Below are 22,274 nucleotides of genomic sequence, written 5' to 3' on the forward strand. Positions count from 1 at the left end.
ATTCATCCATCTCACATTCAAGCTTTGGTCCACGGTAATATTATTAAACAAATTTATCGAATCCTATCTCTTGATTTTTAGTTTTGAATTTTATTTGAAATATGAGAGCTTCTCTCGATGACAACATCAGACAAGGGCTACCATCTCGATCGTCTGACGTGTGATTGTGATAGGATTATCACTTTTCCAATGAAATAAATTCCACAACGATGTTCCAGGATAATTTTACAGTAGAAATCGTCACTAAAAATTCCATAGAACTGCCTACAGTCACAGATAAATAAACATTCGCGCATACGGTCTATGAGTCACGACTGCGTTATTTTTAATCTCTTATTATCACAAATTATTGATCAACATGTGCTGCATAAGAAGAAATTATGTTCAAAGACACACTCTCTTCCTTAACTGACTCATGTAATGGACACACAAATAAAATCCTATCTTAAGATCCATTTACAAGTCTCAAAAATACCAATAACAGTAAATGCAAAATTTGTGGACATCCAAGCCACGACCAATATTCCAGGCCAACATCTACTTCAATATAGCACACATTAATCACTTATAAGCACAGCAATAATTACACTCATGACCTTTAAACATTCTATTAGACCGTAATAATGTCAATTATTATTATTATTATTATTATTATTATTATTATTATTATTATTATTATACGCGCGCGGTCGCGTCATCGCAGGCTATGGTTTAATGAAATCATAGATGACTCTATTCTATTTCGAATCTATGGTAAACCACAAAACATCAAGGAAAAATCCTAAATTCACAGAACACGTCGATATTCTGTCCCAAATAATTCAAAAATCATTCCATCATTAATTTATAAATTAATAATTATTATCGCGTGGGTCAAATATTTTTAACACTTCTAGACTTATCATGGGACAGTGAGAACATGTCACGAAGCACTCACTCAAATAGAACAAATTATAGGTCCCAAATACACTCTCACACACATCAAATCTACCAACACCAGTGAAAGAAGAGTGAAATTCCTAACTACAAAGACTATTAGAAATTATTTCAAATATTCAAGCAAGGACTACGTCTACATAATTATTACAACAGAAAATAGAGAAAAGTATAATTTAAAATCTTAGCTGTAGTAGACTTGGCTTCTGGACTCGATTGATGATCAGTGAATATTTAACCAAAATCCATCTCCGATGTTATTCTCTCCCGGGCTGAATTATGCCTCACATTTTAATGATACATGGCTGCAGCAGGCGAGGACTTAGGACAATTACAAACTCCGTCGTAATGCTGAAGTTCCATTCTTCCGAACTATTTCATGATTGCTGGGGATCTTGCGTCTTCTGGTGAAAGCTGAAACTAAAAGATCTGACTTAGAAAAAAACTCAACACACACTCAATTCTTCAAGATGGCACAGTTTTTACCTACTTTAAAATTTTTTTTCAGATTTATAAAGTTAAAGAAATCTGAACTGCGGCGTTTCCGATATTTCTATGTCGTAAAATTTCCTCAGAAGCAGAAAATTTATCGTCTTTCCCATCAAATAAATGCTGGAAATGTTCCACGTCGGATACGTCGTTTCCAATAGCACATGTGCTCGAACAATTATTCCCGTAGACAACTGAGTAACTGAGCAGAACAGAATGCAAATGAGCACTGAGCGAATGCAAATGAGCAAAGAGAAAGATTTCCCCAAGTACATGGGTATTTATTTCTTCAAGACGTAGGTGTGTTTGTTAATTAATTTTGATTGGCTGAGATTTTGCGATCAGGCTAACCTTGCGGTCCAATTGGTTAAATATCATGACGTCAAAATCTCAAAGTATTGATCGCTTTTAATCTGGTCGGGTTCCTGTCCACGTGCCACCCTTCTGATGTCTTCAACAAGGCACCAAAAAAAACCAGACTCGCACACACGGCACGGGGAAAACCTGTTTTCCTGCTGGCTAGCAGATAGTGCAGAGTTGAACTCACCTTGCTGGATGATAATTTTAATCGTTGTTCCACCCAAGTAATAAAATATTCTTCCCATACAAAAATAACCAATTTTCAAGGGTGCATATTCTCCCATGGCTGAAAAAATGATTTGATGGGCAGATTAAATCATTATTATCTGGAAATATAATTAACATGTCCCTTGAAAATTTTGAAGTACAGTTATGTGTCACACTATTCCATAATTATTCCAGATGACGTTCCAGCACGTAGCCTACTATTGTCCAGTTCCAGCGCAGCACAAAGCAAGCGTAATTTACTCATGGCAGAATCTTGTAACTCCTGACACTCTTTGCATACTTCTTCCGTCATATCGACCTGCGTTGAAGCATGAAGGTAGATTGGATCCTCATCTTCGTTCCATGACGTTTCTTCTTCAAAGATGACGTTTATTTGATTTATAGCAGATTGTTTAGGACAGTTATAACTCTTCAGATTTGAACCATTATGAACTCCTTCATATGATTGATCAAGACTTTGTATGCGATAGGCATTGTTCCCATAGACTTTAATAATTTTGTACGGCCCAATAAATAACGGTGCAAACTTGGCATAAAATTTACTTGTGGTTTCTGAGGAAGCTGGTTTCTTGAGTAACACAAGCTCATGTAATTTTAATGGACGACGAAACTTCTTGTTTCTGACACGTCTTTGCCTTCTCTCAGCTTGTTCCTTCAGAGATTTAGCTGCCTTCTCAATATTCTCCTCCAGGGTAGGTTTTACATTTCCTGGGCATTGAATGATACTATCCCAAGGTCGGTAAGGTCGTCTGTTAAAATGAAGAACAACTGGAATCTGAGATGTTGCCTCGTGTATAGTGTTATTTAAGCATTCCATCATAATTGGTAACACATCTACCCATAACCAATGTGTATTTCCGCAGAAAATACGGCAGAATTTTGACAGTTCCTGCATTACTCTTTCAGCTGGATTGCTCGATGGATGGCGGACAGAATTCAATATATGCTTAATGCCCAATTGTTCCATAGCTTGACGAAATTCAGCGGAGGTAAACTGTGATCCGTGATCAGTCAATATGGCCTTTGGCTTGCCCATATGAGGTATCAGATTACGGATTACAGATTTTGAATTCGCCTTTTGGATAGGATACAAGGCAATATATTTAGAAAATACGTCGATAGTGACTATTACATGTCGGTTTCCCCTCCTAGAGATCGGGACTGGTCCAAATAGGTCCATCGCAAATAACTGTTTAGGCCCTGTAGGTAATATGGGAATAGGACTGTGCTGAAGCAGATGAGAGCTAGGTTTTACTCGCTGACAAGTATCACAGGTGCGGACTACATTACGAACAATGGTTCGAAGTTTCTCCCAAGTGAATTTCTCTTGAATAGTGGCAACCGTCTTGTCAATACCACCATGACCTGTTATTCTGTGCGTATGCCAGATAAGGGATTCCTGTAATTTCGGAGGCACCACAACTCTAAGTTCAGATTTTGCAGAATCAATGAATTTAAATAATATTCCATCCAAATATTGGTAACGTGAAGCTTTCCTCTTATATCTTCTGTAATTAGGTTCTCCAGGTTTGATTCTCTTCTCCAAAAAGTCTATGATGTTTCTTAAATCTTTGTCTCTTTTCTGGGCTTGCCGGATGTAACGTAATTTTCTTAAAAATTCGTGGTCCTCAGGAACTAATTCAATCTGATGGATTTCCTCAGTATCGGCATTCGGGTTACGACTTAAACAGTCAGCTAACAAATTGCTTTTTCCAGTACAGTGCTCCAGTTTAATGTCAAATTGCTGGACAAACATCGTCCACCTGAATATTCGTTCGGATGCCATGGTAGTTTTCAACATGAACGTCAAAGCTTTATGATCAGTCCTGATAATAATTTGATAACCATATATTATCTTCTGCCAGTATTTGAGGGCATAAAATATTGACAACATCTCCAATTCAGTAACCGTATAGTGCTTTTCGTGATTTCTCAATTTTCTGCTGACGAAGGCAAGATAAATTCTCCTTTCAGGGTCTTCCTTATTTTCTTGGAATAACACAGCTCCAATTCCAATACCTGATGCGTCTGTTTGTAATATGAACGGTTTTCCAAAGTCTGGATATCCCAATTTGACGTGTTGTATCAGCATTTCCTTGGTCTTATTAAATGCTGTCTCACATTCGTCATTCCATTTCCATCTGTTCCCCTTTTTTAGCATATCCTGTAAAGGTGCGACAGTCTGCGTAAAATTAGGGCAATGGTTGGCGAAAAAGTTGGCCATCCCTAAAAATTGCCTTACATGTTTTACTCTTAAGGGCCTTGGAAATTTACTTATGGCTTCAATCTTGACCGGGTTAGGTCTGATTCCTTCACCATCTATTATATGTCCTAAAAATAAAATTTCAGTCTGACAGAATTTTGACTTGGCTAGATTTATATGGAATCCCGTTCTAGAAAGATTCTCCAGCAATTTCTCCAGTTTAGATAAGTGATCTTCGAAGGTTTCACTGGCCAAAAGTAAGTCGTCAATGTACTTAGTCGTGAAGCTCTTTACTTCCTCCGTAAGACATCGATCCAATGCTCGAATAAGAGCGCTTCCTGCATTACATATGCCGAAGGGCAGTTTTCGGAAGACGTAGGTCTGTTGGTTGAACATGAATCCAGTTAGGAGTCTAGATTTTTCCTCCAGGAGAATGTGATAATATGAAGAAGTGAAGTCGACTGACGTAAAGAGATTCATCCCTCGAAATTTCCTTAGAACTTCCTTAATAGCAGGTGCCTGGTCTCTTTCAGGGATCAACTTCCGGTTTATCTCCCGAGTGTCTAAACACAAACGAAGGGATCCATCTGGCTTGCTTACGATGACCAAAGAACTAAGAAAAGGTGTACTAGCTTTCATTATAATCCCATCTTTCTCCATGCCTTCGATTAATTTTTCCACTCTAGAATGGAATTTCTCCGGGATCGGGTATGGCTTCTTCTTGAAAGGAGTCCAGTCAGTTGCCACCAATGAATATTTAAAATCTGGAATTTGTCCCGGTTTGTCATCAAACAAGTTCTTATATTTTAATAATAAATTTCGAAGTTGTTCCTTTTCCTTATCAGTTCCCTGAGCTGAATTCACCTTCTGATTTATAAGATCCAAGGGATGTGTTCTATTTTCGCCCTCTTCAATGATGTCATCCAGAACCTGATGAATTTCTTCTAAGGCCTCATGGTCTTCTTTCTCCCTCGATGTTAAGGCGCAATTTATGTGGAACACCTCTTGGTCGGTTACATCAACAGGATTCATGACTGCAGTTTCTGAAAATTCCTCCAGACGAAATACTATTTGGTTGGAGTCCAAACTAATGTCTGCGTGGTATGATGTAAGAAAATCCATTCCAAGAATGATATTAAATTTGATATTTGTCATAGCCAAAAATATATTAGGGAACTTGGTGTTTCCGATTTCCACATCGAGAAATGTCTGCTGCTTGCAAGTTACAATCTTGTCAGGGATAAGTCCTTTAATTTTAACATGTGAGACTGGAATGATGGGTATTTCATGCCTTTCTCTCAAGTCATTCATAAATGATGTTGATATTACACTAATAGTGGAGCCGGTGTCAACTAAGCATTTAACTCTCACGCCACAAATTCTAGCTAATATTATTGGTAATGCCCTTGCATTATTTCTATTAGTCTCAAGATTTTCTTCCAACAGATCATCAGATTTAGTAACCCATGAATCAATCTGAACTACAATCCATTCCTTCGGGACCTCTGAATTATAAGAGTTAGGATTCGTACTATCATTTTCTAGTTGGATGGATGTTTTTTTTTTTTAATAGTCCCTTGGCTATAATCTTCCTTTTCATAGCGCTGACGATTCTCTTCTTGCTTAGCTCTTTGGTATTCTAAGCTTTCTGCTCCTACTATATCTGGGTTCACGTCCTGGTCCTGAATCGCGTGACGCCATTTGGATTTCTCCTGATTTTCTTTGCGTAATTCCTGGATGTATTTCTCTCTCTCTTCTTGTCTCCAGTTTCTTTTTCTTCCTCCCGTATGGTTAGTTTCGCTATTTCTTCTCCACCTTCCTCGAATATTTTCATAGGGTCTGCGTCGTACATTCCTTCGGTAATAATCTCTTTCCTCGTCACTTTTGTGTCCTGACCTTGGAGAACGGTCTCTCGGTGACATTTCCTTTGTAGTTCGACCGCTAGGTCTCCCTTGGTTGAACGAAGCTCCACTGTCGGCTCGGACGACTGTAGCTTGCAACACCTGTTGCTCTTGACCTAGATTACGTCGTGGTTGTTCTCTCGAAGTTAAATCGAGCTGACGAAGCACGGCTTCAGCCTGAATTGCGGTCTGCGCGTTCGAAGCAATCATTATACGTTGAATGTCCGCTGGAAGTTGCCTTATTATTACACGGACTACTTCAACTTCTGAGGGTGGCATATCAAGCTCCTTTAGTTTACGTAATTGAGCCGAAAAATAATCAGCGTAGCGTGTGGGCGTAGAAGAAGCGTACCTCTTAGCGTAGAGTTCTGTTTTCAAATTATGCTGTAGGTCACTATTCCAATATCTCTCCAGAAATGCTTTCTTAAACCCTTCAAAATCTTCAAATGAATACTTGAACGCTTCATACCATGTTAATACTGAATTCTCCAAATAGCGTTCAGTCACCCTTAGTTGGCGTTCAGGAGGTATCTTATTATCTCTAAAGTATTCCTGAAGTTCACGAATGAAGCTTTTAGGAGTAACGCCTTTAACATTATTGAACTTCTTTGGCTGTTCCTCATGAAGTTTAATAATATTAACAATTTGAGTCTGACCTGAAACATTTGCTGAATTTATCCCACTACTGTCCTGATTTATGTAAGGATTGGTGTTATTTATGGGATTAGCCATGTCCATCCTATTATCTACTTTTGGAGTTGAAGACGGGACTTCACCAGACATCCGCTTCTCCAATTGACCTTGCCTTTCCAATAATGTTGAAGTGACAATATTATGACTCTCGCCCTGAAGTTTAATTATCTTAAGCTCTTCAACAAGCTCCTTAATTCCGTCCTGAAGTTCACGCTTCGATGCTTCGGACGCAGCTTTTACTTCGCTAATTTCCTTGTCCATTTCCGTTTTTATTTCTTTGAGACCTGTCTGTGTCTCTTCGATAGTCTCGTAGAAATATTCTAGCCTTTCTGACGTGGTTACTTGGGAAACTTTTATTTCTGCTATGACTCCCTTTTCCACTTGTTTCAAAGTTTCGTAAAGGCCGGTAAACTTTTTACTCCATGCTGCCTTAGTCGCTGTAAGGTCCTCTGCATTGTCCACAATTTTCTCCTCAATATTCTGAAAGTTTTTCTCCACCTCATTTTTGTATTTTACAAGCCCTTGTAGTACGTCTGTCTGGACTTTAGCGAGTCTCTCACTAACTTCGTTCGACATATCAGCTAACGAACTTGTAAAACCCGCCTGTATTTCACCTTTAAAGTCTGAGAAGTTCTGTTTAACTGCTACAAGTTCACTTTGAATGGATGCTATTTTTCCATTAAATAATTTCACATCCATGTGCAGTTTATTAATGTTTTCGTCCGTCCTATTCTGTATTTCTTCCAATGCACTTTTAAGATCGGATTTAAATTTATCCTGTCCCTCGTTCAGTTCTAATTTCAGTTTTTCATTATTTTCACTTAGATCCTGTTTCAATCGCTCCTGATTTTCATTAAGATCCTGTTTTAATCGCTCCTGATTTTCACTAAATTCAGCACTCAACTCCTGTTTTAATTTAGCACTATTTTCACTTAAGTCCTGCTTCAAGCTATCTTTCAAATTTCCTAACGCATTCTCCAAAAATGCACGCCATTCATCCATAATAATAAACTTTTCAAAGAAACGGCAGTTCAGACCTCGGGGAGAATAATATCAGAGTATAAACCAGAGTCCAGTTCCACGTCTACTAATGAATTAAGCTCACCTCCTTAGGGGAAGATTTGTATATCATTTCAATAATATTTAACTATTAAAATCCAAAATGTTGCGCAAATGCAGTCGCATAAAAAAATGAAATTTTCCTAATCTCCAAGATTTTGTTTCAAGTATTCAACATGGCCCTTCCTAACTTTAACTAAAGTGCTCTCTGCCACAGAGATCTGGGCTAATAAATGTTATCAAATAACCCAAAATCCTATTGTCGCCGCATCTTGCTTATGTCCAAATTTTGGACTACAAGATCGAGTCCTTAGATTGGCGTCGCTGATAAAATTCGGGCCCCACGTTGGGCGCCAAATTTGTACTACCTGCCCCCGTTTTGCCGGGCGGCTCAGCCGGTAAGCAAAAGTTCCCAGAGGCGGAACGTTCGCTTACAGGCGACGCTAAATTATAGGGGACAGGGACAATCTAAGGACTGACGACAAATGAAAACACTAAAAAGAAATGGGTTTTAACATTTATTAAATAAAATATTAGCACTTTCCAGATTCAATAAATATTTTCCAAAATCTTGAAATAAATTATTTATCTCTTCCCTGCTGGGATGCACCCGCAGTTCTCCATAAAATTTCATTCTGTAAAAATACGAAATTAAGTCTTAATAAATCGTCCTAAAAAATTAAATAAATTATTATTTGAGAAAATCCTATCTCAAAATATCAAAATTCTGAATTATATCTTTCTTTTTGAATTATAATTTAAATTGACAATACTCTGCGATTCATTTAACCGTGAGTCAAAATTCTACCTTACACGAAAAATCCAATAACTCATTTCTATTAATTAAATATTATTTCAATTAATTATTTAAGCTTCAAATTATATAATAAAATTATTTTGAAATCCAATATCCAACTCATTTAATTCTTATTTTTATGTCAATTGTCCTAGTGTTGTGCACAACTCACAATAAAGACTTAAATTTCTCGCATTGTAGCGTTAAACATTTTACATTTTGTGAGCTTAGTTCATTGACGCGATCCTTGCTTAAGTATTTTTCCTCGAAGCAAAGATCCTAATCTATCTTATTCCGTCATAAAATCACTTAAAGATTCATAATTGAGCCAAATATGCTCGCCACAAAACAACAAAAAAATCGAGACTTTACGCGCTCAGCGTACACATAACATGACGAAATATAACCATGGAAATCACAATTACAAGTAAAATCAGTCATTCATCCATCTCACATTCAAGCTTTGGTCCACGGTAATATTATTAAACAAATTTATCGAATCCTATCTCTTGATTTTTAGTTTTGAATTTTATTTGAAATATGAGAGCTTCTCTCGATGACAACATCAGACAAGGGCTACCATCTCGATCGTCTGACGTGTGATTGTGATAGGATTATCACTTTTCCATTGAAATAAATTCCACAACGATGTTCCAGGATAATTTTACAGTAGAAATCGTCACTAAAAATTCCATAGAACTGCCTACAGTCACAGATAAATAAACATTCGCGCATACGGTCTATGAGTCACGACTGCGTTATTTTTAATCTCTTATTATCACAAATTATTGATCAACATGTGCTGCATAAGAAGAAATTATGTTCAAAGACACACTCTCTTCCTTAACTGACTCATGTAATGGACACACAAATAAAATCCTATCTTAAGATCCATTTACAAGTCTCAAAAATACCAATAACAGTAAATGCAAAATTTGTGGACATCCAAGCCACGGCCAATATTCCAGGCCAACATCTACTTCAATATAGCACACATTAATCACTTATAAGCACAGCAATAATTACACTCATGACCTTTAAACATTCTATTAGACCGTAATAATGTCAATTATTATTATTATTATTATTATTATTATTATTATTATTATTATTATACGCGCGCGGTCGCGTCATCGCAGGCTATGGTTTAATGAAATCATAGATGACTCTATTCTATTTCGAATCTATGGTAAACCACAAAACATCAAGGAAAAATCCTAAATTCACAGAACACGTCGATATTCTGTCCCAAATAATTCAAAAATCATTCCATCATTAATTTATAAATTAATAATTATTATCGCGTGGGTCAAATATTTTTAACACTTCTAGACTTATCATGGGACAGTGAGAACATGTCACGAAGCACTCACTCAAATAGAACAAATTATAGGTCCCAAATACACTCTCACACACATCAAATCTACCAACACCAGTGAAAGAAGAGTGAAATTCCTAACTACAAAGACTATTAGAAATTATTTCAAATATTCAAGCAAGGACTACGTCTACATAATTATTACAACAGAAAATAGAGAAAAGTATAATTTAAAATCTTAGCTGTAGTAGACTTGGCTTCTGGACTCGATTGATGATCAGTGAATATTTAACCAAAATCCATCTCCGATGTTATTCTCTCCCGGGCTGAATTATGCCTCACATTTTAATGATACATGGCTGCAGCAGGCGAGGACTTAGGACAATTACAAACTCCGTCGTAATGCTGAAGTTCCATTCTTCCGAACTATTTCATGATTGCTGGGGATCTTGCGTCTTCTGGTGAAAGCTGAAACTAAAAGATCTGACTTAGAAAAAGTACTCAACACACACTCGATTCTTCAAGATGGCACAGTCTTTACATACTTTAAAATTTTTCTTCAGATTTATAAAGTTAAAGAAATCTGAACTGCGGCGTTTCCGATATTTCTATGTCGTAAAATTTCCTCAGAAGCAGAAAATTTATCGTCTTTCCCATCAAATAAATGCTGGAAATGTTCCACGTCGGATACGTCGTTTCCAATAGCACATGTGCTCGAACAATTATTCCCGTAGACAACTGAGTAACTGAGCAGAACAGAATGCAAATGAGCACTGAGCGAATGCAAATGAGCAAAGAGAAAGATTTCCCCAAGTACATGGGTATTTATTTCTTCAAGACGTAGGTGTGTTTGTTAATTAATTTTGATTGGCTGAGATTTTGCGATCAGGCTAACCTTGCGGTCCAATTGGTTAAATATCATGACGTCAAAATCTCAAAGTATTGATCGCTTTTAATCTGGTCGGGTTCCTGTCCACGTGCCACCCTTCTGATGTCTTCAACAAGGCAAAAAAAAAAAACCAGACTCGCACACACGGCACGGGGAAAACCTGTTTTCCTGCTGGCTAGCAGATAGTGCAGAGTTGAACTCACCTTGCTGGATGATAATTTTAATCGTTGTTCCACCCAAGTAATAAAATATTCTTCCCATACAAAAATAACCAATTTTCAAGGGTGCAGTATCTGTCTGATCGCATCCCGAAGATGATCAAGGAAACGGTGGAAGAAACAAAGAAGGAATTAGCAGATATCAGAAAAACCATCGCCGGACAACATACCAGAATCCCCTCAGTAGGTATAGGAGACATAATAACTCCGGATACCAACAAAAAGATGATAAAGGAAATGGTGGTAGAAACAAAGAAACAATTAGCAGATATTTGACCAACCGTCGCCGGACAACATACTAGATCCCCTACAGTAGGTATAGGTGATATAACAACTCCGGATACCAATAAAACGAAACATAGGGGAAGAAATCTCGAACAACATAGCGAGGAACCAACAGGCTCGACCGGCCCAACCAATTCCACATAGAGCTTCAGAGAAGTGGCTAGTCAAGGAAAACATCACTGGCAGGAAATCCAACCAGCAACACAACCCGAAGCAAAGGTTTACCCCAATGGGGGAAAGGAATCGTCCATATGGGAGAACATACCCATCATAGAGACAGAACAGATCCAAAACAGAAGGATCACGAAATATTACCCGATATGCATATTGGACAACAAGATACAGATAGCGATGAAGAGCACCTTCAGTGGAGAATAGTAAATAAAAAGAAATACATGAAATCACAATTTATCATTGGAAATAGGACACCTGAAAACAATAAACTAAGAGCAGGAGATAAATCAGCTTGGTTATATGTCGGCCGAATACACAAAACGGTCAAAGATGCAGATCTTGTAGCATACCTAAAAGATAATGGTATTGCCGGGAAGATTGAATGTGCTCAGCTAAAAGCAGTCGGTAACAATAAGTCATTCAGAGTAGGAATACCGTTTGAACTGAGAGAGTTAGTAGAACAACCACACTTCTGGCCGAAAGGTGTCTTAGCAAGACGATTTCTTTTTCGAGGACACCAAAGAGAAAGCATACGGCTATAGGAAGGAAAGTAACACATTGAAAGTGATGATATGGAACGCTGAAGGTGCAGTAAATGCATTCAATATGTTACCAAACGATGATTTAGCAGACTTTGATTTGATCATTTTAACAGAAACTTTTCTAACTAGAGAGTGGAATATTCCTACTTTTTAAACGATGCATATTTTTGCCACTCAAGGACAAACGGGTAGACCAGTGGGAGGAATCTCATGCCTTCTCAAACCCAAAATGGCCCCCTTTAAATTGCTGTACGAAGTACCGGAGATGATAATAGTCAAAACAAAACTATGCACAGTGATAGGCGTATACTTCCCACCACGATACAAGGCAGAAGACATTGTGGATATTATTAGTGCTGGGCTTTATAGAATACAACCGCAGGATCTAGTAATACTCACGGGAGACCTGAGTTGCAGGATAGATATTCGCAACTCTAAAACAGAGGTATTTCTCGAATACTCAAGACAGAAGGTTTGAGCCTTATTAACGAACCAAGTGAAAAGACATATATATGCCATAATGGAGGTAGCACTATAGATTTGTTATTTTCCAATATGAAGGACGTCGAAATGATTTCCTAGACAGTTCTACGCACAGCAACCAGGAAGCACTTACCAGTGGCAACAAAACTGATGCTGCGAGAGAGAACCAGAGTCATCACTAAAACAATGGAAGTATCAAGGAAAATCAACATGCAGGTAATATCAGAGTCTAATGCACTAATAGATATGGTGTCCCTACATGTCCAAGATGGTGATATTGATAGTGCAGTATCGAAACTACAAAACATTATCCTAAATTCCGCTATAAGATATAGTCAAAGTGAGAAAACAGCAAAACCATGGTTCAACGGGTCCTGTTACCAGGCTAGATATGAAACAATCAAACTCCTCCATACTGCTGCAGTCACATTAGAAGAAGAAGCACTAATAATGTACGCCTGGTAAAGAAGGGAATACAAAAAGCTAATAAGGGAAACTAAAGCGAAATACTATGAAGAGACAGCACTAAGACAGATAGAAGAGGCAGAAAACAACCCTTACATGGTTATCAAGCCGAAACGACCAACATTCCCTCGGAATATTCCCATGGGCACGTGGACGGCTCATTACACACAGGTTTTGACATTTAAGGACATGAGACCACTCATAATCAACGATAACACGGAAATTGACGGACCAATAGATATGTTCAGCGCACAGGAGATACAGGAGGTACTCTTAAATTTGAAAAATAACAAAGCTCATGGGCCAGACATGATCTATAATGAACATTTGAAGAGTTTGGCTCCTGTTCTCTTTGAACCCCTTACTAACCTATTCAACGAATGTGTTAAACAGGGAAGAATACCAGATCGATGGCAGACTTCAACGATAAAGACCCTTTATAAAGGGAAGGGAGCCTTAAGCGACCCTAATTCATATCGAGGAGTAGCACTAGAATGCACATTACTGAAGATATTGACTAAATTGTTAACGCAAAGGCTGAATGCTTTAATAGATCAGTATCTCCCAGAAGAGCAATTTGGATATAGGAAAAACCGGTCCACAATACAGGCTATAGAATGCCTTCAGAATGATATTCATGAAGCCTTTAGATTAAAGAAGGGAAAGCTGCATGTTATATTCGTGGATTATTCGAAAGCCTTTGATACAATTAGTCGAGCACAGGTCATATCAAAGATTGAGGATCTCATAGGAAAAAATAATCCATTATTGCAATTAGTAAAAAACATCCTGGCAAAGAATGAGGTGCAAATAGACAATTCGATCACAATATCCGATCCAATAGACCAGACTACAGGTGTACTACAGGGTGATCCTTTAAGCCCTCTCCTTTTTAACCTCGCAACAAATGATGTCATTCAGGCAACGAAGACAGAAGGTACGAACATTTATATGTACGCAGATGACATGGTTTTAGTGTCCAGATCAATACCTGCTCTGCAGTTGGCATTTGATCGACTCGTAGAGTGGGCTAAAACAAATGACCTTTATGTTAACAGAAGTAAAACCATGACTATGACCTTTAGGAAAGGAGGCAGACATGCAGCAAGTGATGTGATATATATGGATGGAGAACCATTAATCAGTGTGAATAAATTTAAATACCTCAGAATAACACTGCATATACAAGGAACCAATTTCACAGCGCATATCAAAGATTAACAGCAGCAGTGGTAGCTATTAATGACATCAAATATTTGTATAAAATGTCCCTTCAGACAGCGTTGAAGTTATTCAGAGTGAAAATAGCACCTGTAATAACCTACGGCATCTCCAGTATCTGGCAGCATCTGTCAGTAAGATGTGGAGAAGATAAAAGCAACATTTTTAAAGAGAGCCCTATGTTTATCGAAATTCACCTTTTCGAGACTGGTGTATGAGCTAACTAGGGAAATGATGTTTTTGGAGGAAATACGGGACAAATTCTCTCTCCCATCAACTCCAGCGTACCAAAGTTTATTTCTCGAACATCAGAGAAAGAAATCGGAAATTTGGTTGGACTTCTACAGTACGGAAGCGATGATGAGTGACAAATGGAAGGAAGCCAACTACGAGTTACGGCATGTATCAATAAGGCTGCATGGTTTTCACTTCAAACTATGCTCCACGACGAAGTATCACTCGCCAAATGAGAGATGCATGTGTGCTTTGTGCGGGAAGCAATGTGATTGCTATCACATATTAAGGTGTGAAGGAAGGAAAATTCCTCTAATTAAGTTCTGCATTGAATGATTTTGTTTATTCTTTGTATATGGCAATTAGCTGCAATAAATATATTATTAAAAGGTTGACAGAAGGATTATCAGAACAATCATTAATAAAAAGCACCAGGTAGATGGACACTGGAGATAGTTGCCTAATGCAGTGGTATAACGGGAAAGTGAGTCAATAATAGACACAATGAGAAAAAGGAGAATTGCCTTTTTCTGTCATATATTAAGATTAGATGAAACCAGGCTACTGAAACAACTATTTAACTACTTTTGGAAAAGAAAAAGAAAAAATAATTGGTTCAAAGAAGTTGATGATTTAGAGTTGAATATATTTACACTGCAACAAACTGAAAATAGAGAAGAGAAAAGGCTTTTGAAGAACAAACATATAAGACTTAAACTAAAAACTTTGCAACGAACGCAATAGTCATATCTGATGAAGAAGGGCAGCCAGATTGGAAAGAATGAAGAAGGTTTGGGAGAGGGGGAAGATGATGAAAGCTAAATTCCCAGTTAATTCTTTGAATACTTAGATGTATATGGAGTGATATAAATCTTCCAGTGTGGGTGTAAAATATGTAAATAAATATAGCCTTAGCTACCACATGCAGCCTTTTTGATGTGATGCCATTTAGGCTGTCTGTGTGTCAATTTCTACATTAATTTTACTCTCCCAGATGGCAGAGAAGCGGGTCTTTGTTGGATGGTCTATGTATGGCTGGGTTTTAATTAATTTTGTTCTATTAACACCTGTGATTTTTACTTGCCACACTGTATGACGGAGTATCAAAATAATTTCTTTATGTCTTTCAAAAATCTGATTGCCTCTGCGGAGTTCGAAAACAGATCTTGAAAACTGGAGGTCAACACTCTATCACTGATCCATGGAGGGAGCTGTAGAAATTTTTCAAGGAGTATCAGTTTGTTATTAATTCTGATTGCTTCCATTTATGGCCTCAGTATTACATTTCTTTCTTCCTTCTCTCTCTCAGCTCTTGACCTAATAACATAAATCACTGTTACCTCCTTATATTTTAGGTATGCACGACATATCCAAAATCCGTCCCAACACACCACTGGGAGAATTGGGAATGGACTCTATGACAGGAGTAGAGATCAAACAAGTGCTGGAACAGGAGTTTGAAGTCTTCCTTACCCCTGTCGAGATCAGAGAACTCACCGTCCAACAGCTGGAAAACCTTGGAAGTACAAGAACTGAGGAAGTCAGAGATGGTAAGTATCCTATCTTGTTCATCACTTCATTATGTTTTACCATATTTCATGACTGGACATCGGATTTATATGCTGTATAAATCACCAGTATAAGCGTGCTATAACTATGCTGCAAAGAGTAGTGAAATATGCAATTAAGAATGCACTTATTTCCATGCTATTAAACACGTATATGAAATGCAAACTAAACATTCCTTTACTAGACACACGTGATTCACCCACACCAATACATAAAATCATGGTCATGAATAAATAACAGAATGAAAAAAATAATAATCGCACTGTTTACAGCTGTGGCTGTTCCTCTAGTATAAACAATGTGTGCATTGCTTGTGAGACGTATCAATTTATCAGTGTTCACTGTTAAAACATATGTACACATCTCCTAGATAAGACGAAGTGTGTTAATTAATACACATGATTAATCAGTTAGTAAGGTTTCAAGAAACCCCTTGGAAAGAAAAAAACACAAACATGAAGAAACACACTTAAATACACATTCCTTTTTTCATTTTACACTGCACACCCTACTTTTCCTGTCCATAATTTGCTTTGCAGTACACTACAACAGTCTTCTCCAGGTTTTCTGGTTCAAATCTGTGGCGTTTATCTGTTAAAACTAGCTTCAATGTGGAGAATGATCTCTCTACATCTACTCCAATTTCATTTCTGACATCCTCATTTCTTGTCTTTCTTATCATACTTAAAAAAGTCATTTCACTTGCCTGGATTTCATTCTCCTGTCTTTTTGTCAATGCCCAGGTCTCTGCTGCATATGTCAATATTGGGCAATAGTACATCTTATACATTGATCGTCTTGTAATGGAGAGCATGCAAGTGATTGCTAGAGCTAAAGGTGGTGAAACAGTGAGGTAGCAACCAGTCCATGCTGATTTAACTAACGCACAACTGTGGTGTTGATTCATGGAAAGATTTGTTATTTGTCTGTATAATAGTATATTGTAACACATAATTTAGATATAGAGGCAATATGGAACGTCCTGGTCATGTTAAATGACACTGTTATGTCATGAACTGCTATAATTCAGAACGTTTAGTGATCCTAGTGTAAAGTTTTTCGCATTCAATATGAAATAACCAAATGAAATGACTATCATGAAATAATACCAGAAGTATAATTCAAAAGTAATCGACACATTGAGAATTATAGTGGTGTAAGTCATAATTAAAGCAGACATTAATAATATCTCATAAATTCCTTGTCCTTGTTTATTACAACGCTAAATGTCCGGCTCCATAACTAAATGGTTAGCATGCTTGCCTTTGGCCACAGGGGTCCTGGGTTCAATTCCTGGCAGGTCGCCCTTGAGGCGGTAGAGGTGGGATCTCTAGCTAAGTCCAAAGGAAAAGCCAACCTTGGACAATAAACAGATTAAGAAAGAAAGAAAAGAAAATAAACTGTCCTGCAATTTCCGTAACATTTTTATTCCAATTTTTATATTAACGTTCTCTCAAATATTAATTTAATCGTCGTATTCTTCTTCTTCTTCCTCTTCTGTTTACCCTCCAGTGTCCTGGAACTTTAGACCCTGGGTCGGGGATACAACTGGAGAGGATGACCAGTACCTCGCCCAGGCGGCCTCACCTGCTATGCTGGACAGGGGCCTTGCTGGGGAATGGGAAGATTGGAAGGGATAGACAAGGCAGAGGGAAGGAAGCGGCCGTGGCGTTAAGTTAGGAGAAGTGGGAAACCACAGAAAACCACTTCCGGGATGGCAGAGCCGGGAATCGACCCCGGGCCTCCAGGGGTGGCAGCTAATCACACTAACCACTACACCACAGAGGCAGACATATTAATTTATTTTGTTCAAAAATCGTAGCTGCGACGAGACTCGAATTCACGTCTACAAGGTTCGCAGACAAGTACGGTGACCACTTGGCCACCACTCCGTTCCACTTTGATGTAACTCCCAAGTATATATGCCTTGCATTGGAATCGGGGATTCATCAATTTTTCAGAAGTTATTAGGTTGTGGACCTGATATGTTTAAGTAAAATTTGTTTGCCTTTTAGTGCTCTACCACCTCCTCTTGGTCTGAAGCGGATTCTGTGTAATGACATCTGACCTTTTTTTTTTAAACGAAAGTGTGTTGACTTAAACCCTTATACACGAGTTACCGTTGAGTGTCTCCCCACAGGTACATTGAGCTCGGTGAAATTTTAAATTAAAATTAAATGAAATAAAAACTCGCATTCATCATAACGCTTTTGTTGCCTCTTACTTGACATGTTTACGTCTTATCGGCCTCCGCTAACCATAACCTATAATAATGTCAACCATGTGTCTGTGTGACAATATACTACTTCAACACACCACTAGGAGCGCTTTATGTAAAGAAACAAAAGACGCTCACTGCCAAAGGCATTCAGAAATCTCACTGAAATGTGTTAATTTGTCTTTAACAATTGTTTCGTGACAAATGTTGGAAACGTTTTCGTGAAACAGGGCACTTTTAAACAAAGTTTTAAATTAATAACAATTGTTAGTTAACATTTGTTAAGTAAAATTGAACATACAGATGAAGAAACCGGGCCTAAGTATCAGTCTTGTCTATGCCAAGATTAAATGTGTAAGGCTAAAGATTCCCCATTTGCGAAGAAAATTCCTAACCAGCAATGATATACCACACTAGGGTTGCCAGGTTTTGAAACTAAAAATATGGGAGATTTTGGAAATGATGGCCAAAATAGTTCCATTGTGGCATTATAGACACGTTTTACCTTTAAGAGGCCATTATATACAACAGTACACAAAATAAATTTAAAATAAATATCATAGCACTAGGCCTATTAATACTTGCCACTTGCTTTGTATTCCTCCAGAAACATTGGCTAAAACTTAGTATCTGCTCCAGCTACCAGTTTCTTTACAGCGCCTTATCCCCACTTTCGCCACTGCATGCCAGTACTTACAGAGTGGTGCGCATTTGACACCTTGTAAAATTTAGAAGCAGCCAATAATGAGTGTTTCCCGAAATGTTTTAAATATTGAAACTCCCTTTACAAAACAGGTTGAAAATTAACGAGAATTTGTCATTGTACATGGTACTTAAAGATATTTAATTAAAACAACTTTCATAGAATATTTAATTACAGCAGCTTTCATAGGATCATAGCTCTATTCATATTTACCAAAATAATTACAACTTTCATAGGATCATAGCTCTATTCATATTTACCAAAATAATTACAACTTTCATAGGATCATAGCTCTATTCGTATTTACCATTTACTTTGCACTCCTTAAAAAATTTTACATCATCTTTTACATGTTTGAAAAACTCTCTACAAAAAAGTTGAAATTTGTAACAATTTACAGTTCATCCTTAATAAGTTCAACAGAACTGTAAAAATGCTCTTTCAATATGGGCATTGGATCCTGGAATACTCATTACAAAACACAACACTTTTGGCACATTAATTCCTTTATTCTCTCATTCACAGAAATCAGCCACACATTTCTGGCAAACATTACAAACAAGATTAACCTTACAACTCAAGATTTAACTGACACTACAGAAGTCATCATACATTTCTTCTTCTTCTTCTTCTATGACCACATAGGATCACTTCAGTCAGTCCATCATTCAGGTCTCTTTGAAGGGATTGTGCGGGCTTTGCAGTTTTTCCAGTACCTCTTCAGATGCTCTCATATTCGTGCCCTTTCCTCAGATGAAAATGTGCATGTTGTGGGTTTGTTTCATGTAAGGGTAAACCAGAGGTTTGTATTCTTGAGGTTTGTATTCAATTTTATCTTATTTGTGATATCGTCTGTTGTAAGGCCTATTTCCTTCAGATTCTTTCTTACTTCTCTGATCCATTTACATCCTGTTGTCTTATTTTTTTAGAAGAGATTGTGTTGTACTAGTTGTTTCAGAAGTCTTGAATCCTGCACCCTCATGATATGTCCAAAGAATCCCAGTCTCCTCTTACGCATAGTATCTGTAATGGGTTCTAGCTCTTTGTATGTGACTTTGTTAGGTATTATCCGCCACTGTCCATCTTTCTGGTATTTTTTGTTGATGCAGGTTCTTCCAAACTTCCTTTCAGTTTTCTTAAGTCAGTCTTTGATTGTTTATTCAGGTGAAAAGTGTTTCTGCTGCATATGTAGCTTCCGGTTTTATAACTGTGTTGTATTGTTTTATTTTTGCATTTCTTGATAGACATTTCTTTTTGTAGATGTCCCATGATAATTTTTGTGCTTTAGCTAATCTATTTGTTCTTGTTTGGTTTGAGACTTTTTGGATTGAGATTTTTCATTTAGGTTATGTGTTATTACTTCTCCAAGATATTTAAATTGATTACTATTTTGATTATATTACCATTTATGGTAACTTTTTTAGTTGTGTTGGTTTTTTGGGGGCATAATTTCTGTTGTTGGGTTTTTTTTCAAATGATATTTTGAGGCAAATTTTATTTGCAATGTTTTGAAGTTCTGATATCTGAGTTTTTGCTTCTTTTATGTCAACTGCTAATAATGCTAAATCGTCAGCGAAACCAGGCACTTTGTTTTTGATTTTTCGGCCAATCTTTATTTTTGGAGGACATTTCCTAAACCATTCCCTCATTACCATTTCTAGAGCACAATTAAATAATAGTGGTGAGAGCCCATCTCCCTGCCGTAGTCCAGTTTTATCATCATTTAGCTCAAATTCAAACATGCTTCAAAATACCCTGTAATTCACTGAACTTAAGTCAAAGAGAAAGAAAATTATTAATAGGTGTATTTTATGCAATATTGAAGTGCTTATTTAAGGAAGAGTGCAAAGTGTTATAGAATTCAATGAAATTATTTTCTGTCACTTTCTTAATGTTACTATCTAACATATTCAAAACCTTATGTGATGCACTTCCAAAATATTTATCATTCATTCTTTAGCATATTTATCAAGGAGAGCCCTTCATCATCATCGCGAACTAGCTCTAGTTTCCCGGGTGCGGTGAATGAGCGCTCTCCTTTTACTTTTGTCCATGTAGAGTTTTTCTTCCATAACCTGCTGCAAATCCAGACTTCGTTCAGTCAGATCATTTTTTAATTTGATCGATACATCTCTTCCTTGGCCGACCTCTTGATCTTTTACCACCGGGTGAGTTGGCCGTGCGATTAGGGGCACGCAGCTGTGAGCTTGCATCCGGGAGATAGTGGGTTCGAGCCCAAATGTTGGCAGCCCTGAAGATGGCTTTCCATAGTTTCCCATTTTCACACCAGGTAAATGCTGGGACTGTGCCTTAATTAAGGCCATGGCCGCTTCCTTCCCGCTCCTAAGACTTTCCTATCCCATTGTCGCCATAAGATCTATCTGTGTCGGTGCGAAGTAAAAACAAATTATTTTTTTTAATCGATCCTTTGCCTTCAATTTTCTTCTCAAACAACAGTCTAGCTGTTCTTTGTGTGTTCATTGTTTGGAGATGACCAAACCATTTTAGCCTGGCTTCGACACAGATTTCACTTGGACAAGATGGCGTATCTCATCGTATCTCATCGTATCTCATCGTATCTCATCGTTTCTTATTTTGTCCCCTCTCGTTTTCTGAATCATAGTTCTTAACAACTTCATTTTCACTGCTTATAGTTTGCTGATATTTCTGTTGGTTTGGATGCAGATTTCTAAACTGGTACAAAAATTATCGTGTGGAATACTAATTTTTTATCTTAATGGAACTTGTTTATCCCAAAGAAGTTTTCTCACTAGATGATAAAACTGTGCTCCATTCTGTACTCTGCTAGTGATTTCTGCAGATGGTCGACTATCTGTTGTTACTACACTGCCAAGATAGTGGATCTGATGGACTTGTTCCAACTGGGATCCATCTAGAGTGATGTTAGCATGGATGTTCTGTCGGCTAACAGGCATCACCGTCGTTTTGGACTTGCTTATCTTGAGACCAAATTACTTGAATATAACATTCCAGTCATTCAGCTTCTGTTGTACTTCAGCCTCACTATCACCCCAGATCACCACATTGCCTGCAAAGGAAAGAGCTTTAAACTCAGAATTGTTGTTGAGTTTCTTAACTCTTTTCATTATTTCATCCATTACAATGTCGGCAGCCCTGAAAGTGGTTTTCCGTGGTTTCCCATTTTCACACCAGGCTGTACCTTAATTAAGGTCATGGCCGCTTCCTTCCCACTTCTAGCCTTTTCCTGTCCCATCGTCGCCATAAGACCCATCTGTGTCGGTGCGACGTAAAGCAACTAGCAAAAAAAA

General features: G+C 37.6%; 1 protein-coding gene across 1 annotated transcript in view; it reads left to right on the top strand.

The window, feature by feature from the left end:
- LOC136883498 (fatty acid synthase) overlaps positions 1-22,274 on the top strand; it is a 703,772-nt gene that overhangs the window by 574,958 nt on the left and 106,540 nt on the right. The window contains exon 32 of the mRNA XM_067155848.2: positions 15,850-16,044. Coding sequence (XP_067011949.2) covers positions 15,850-16,044 — 195 coding nt within the window. The remainder of the gene's footprint in view (positions 1-15,849; positions 16,045-22,274) is intronic.

The sequence above is a fragment of the Anabrus simplex genome, chromosome 11 (genome assembly GCF_040414725.1).
Source record: "Anabrus simplex isolate iqAnaSimp1 chromosome 11, ASM4041472v1, whole genome shotgun sequence".
Lineage (NCBI taxonomy): Eukaryota > Metazoa > Arthropoda > Insecta > Orthoptera > Tettigoniidae > Anabrus > Anabrus simplex.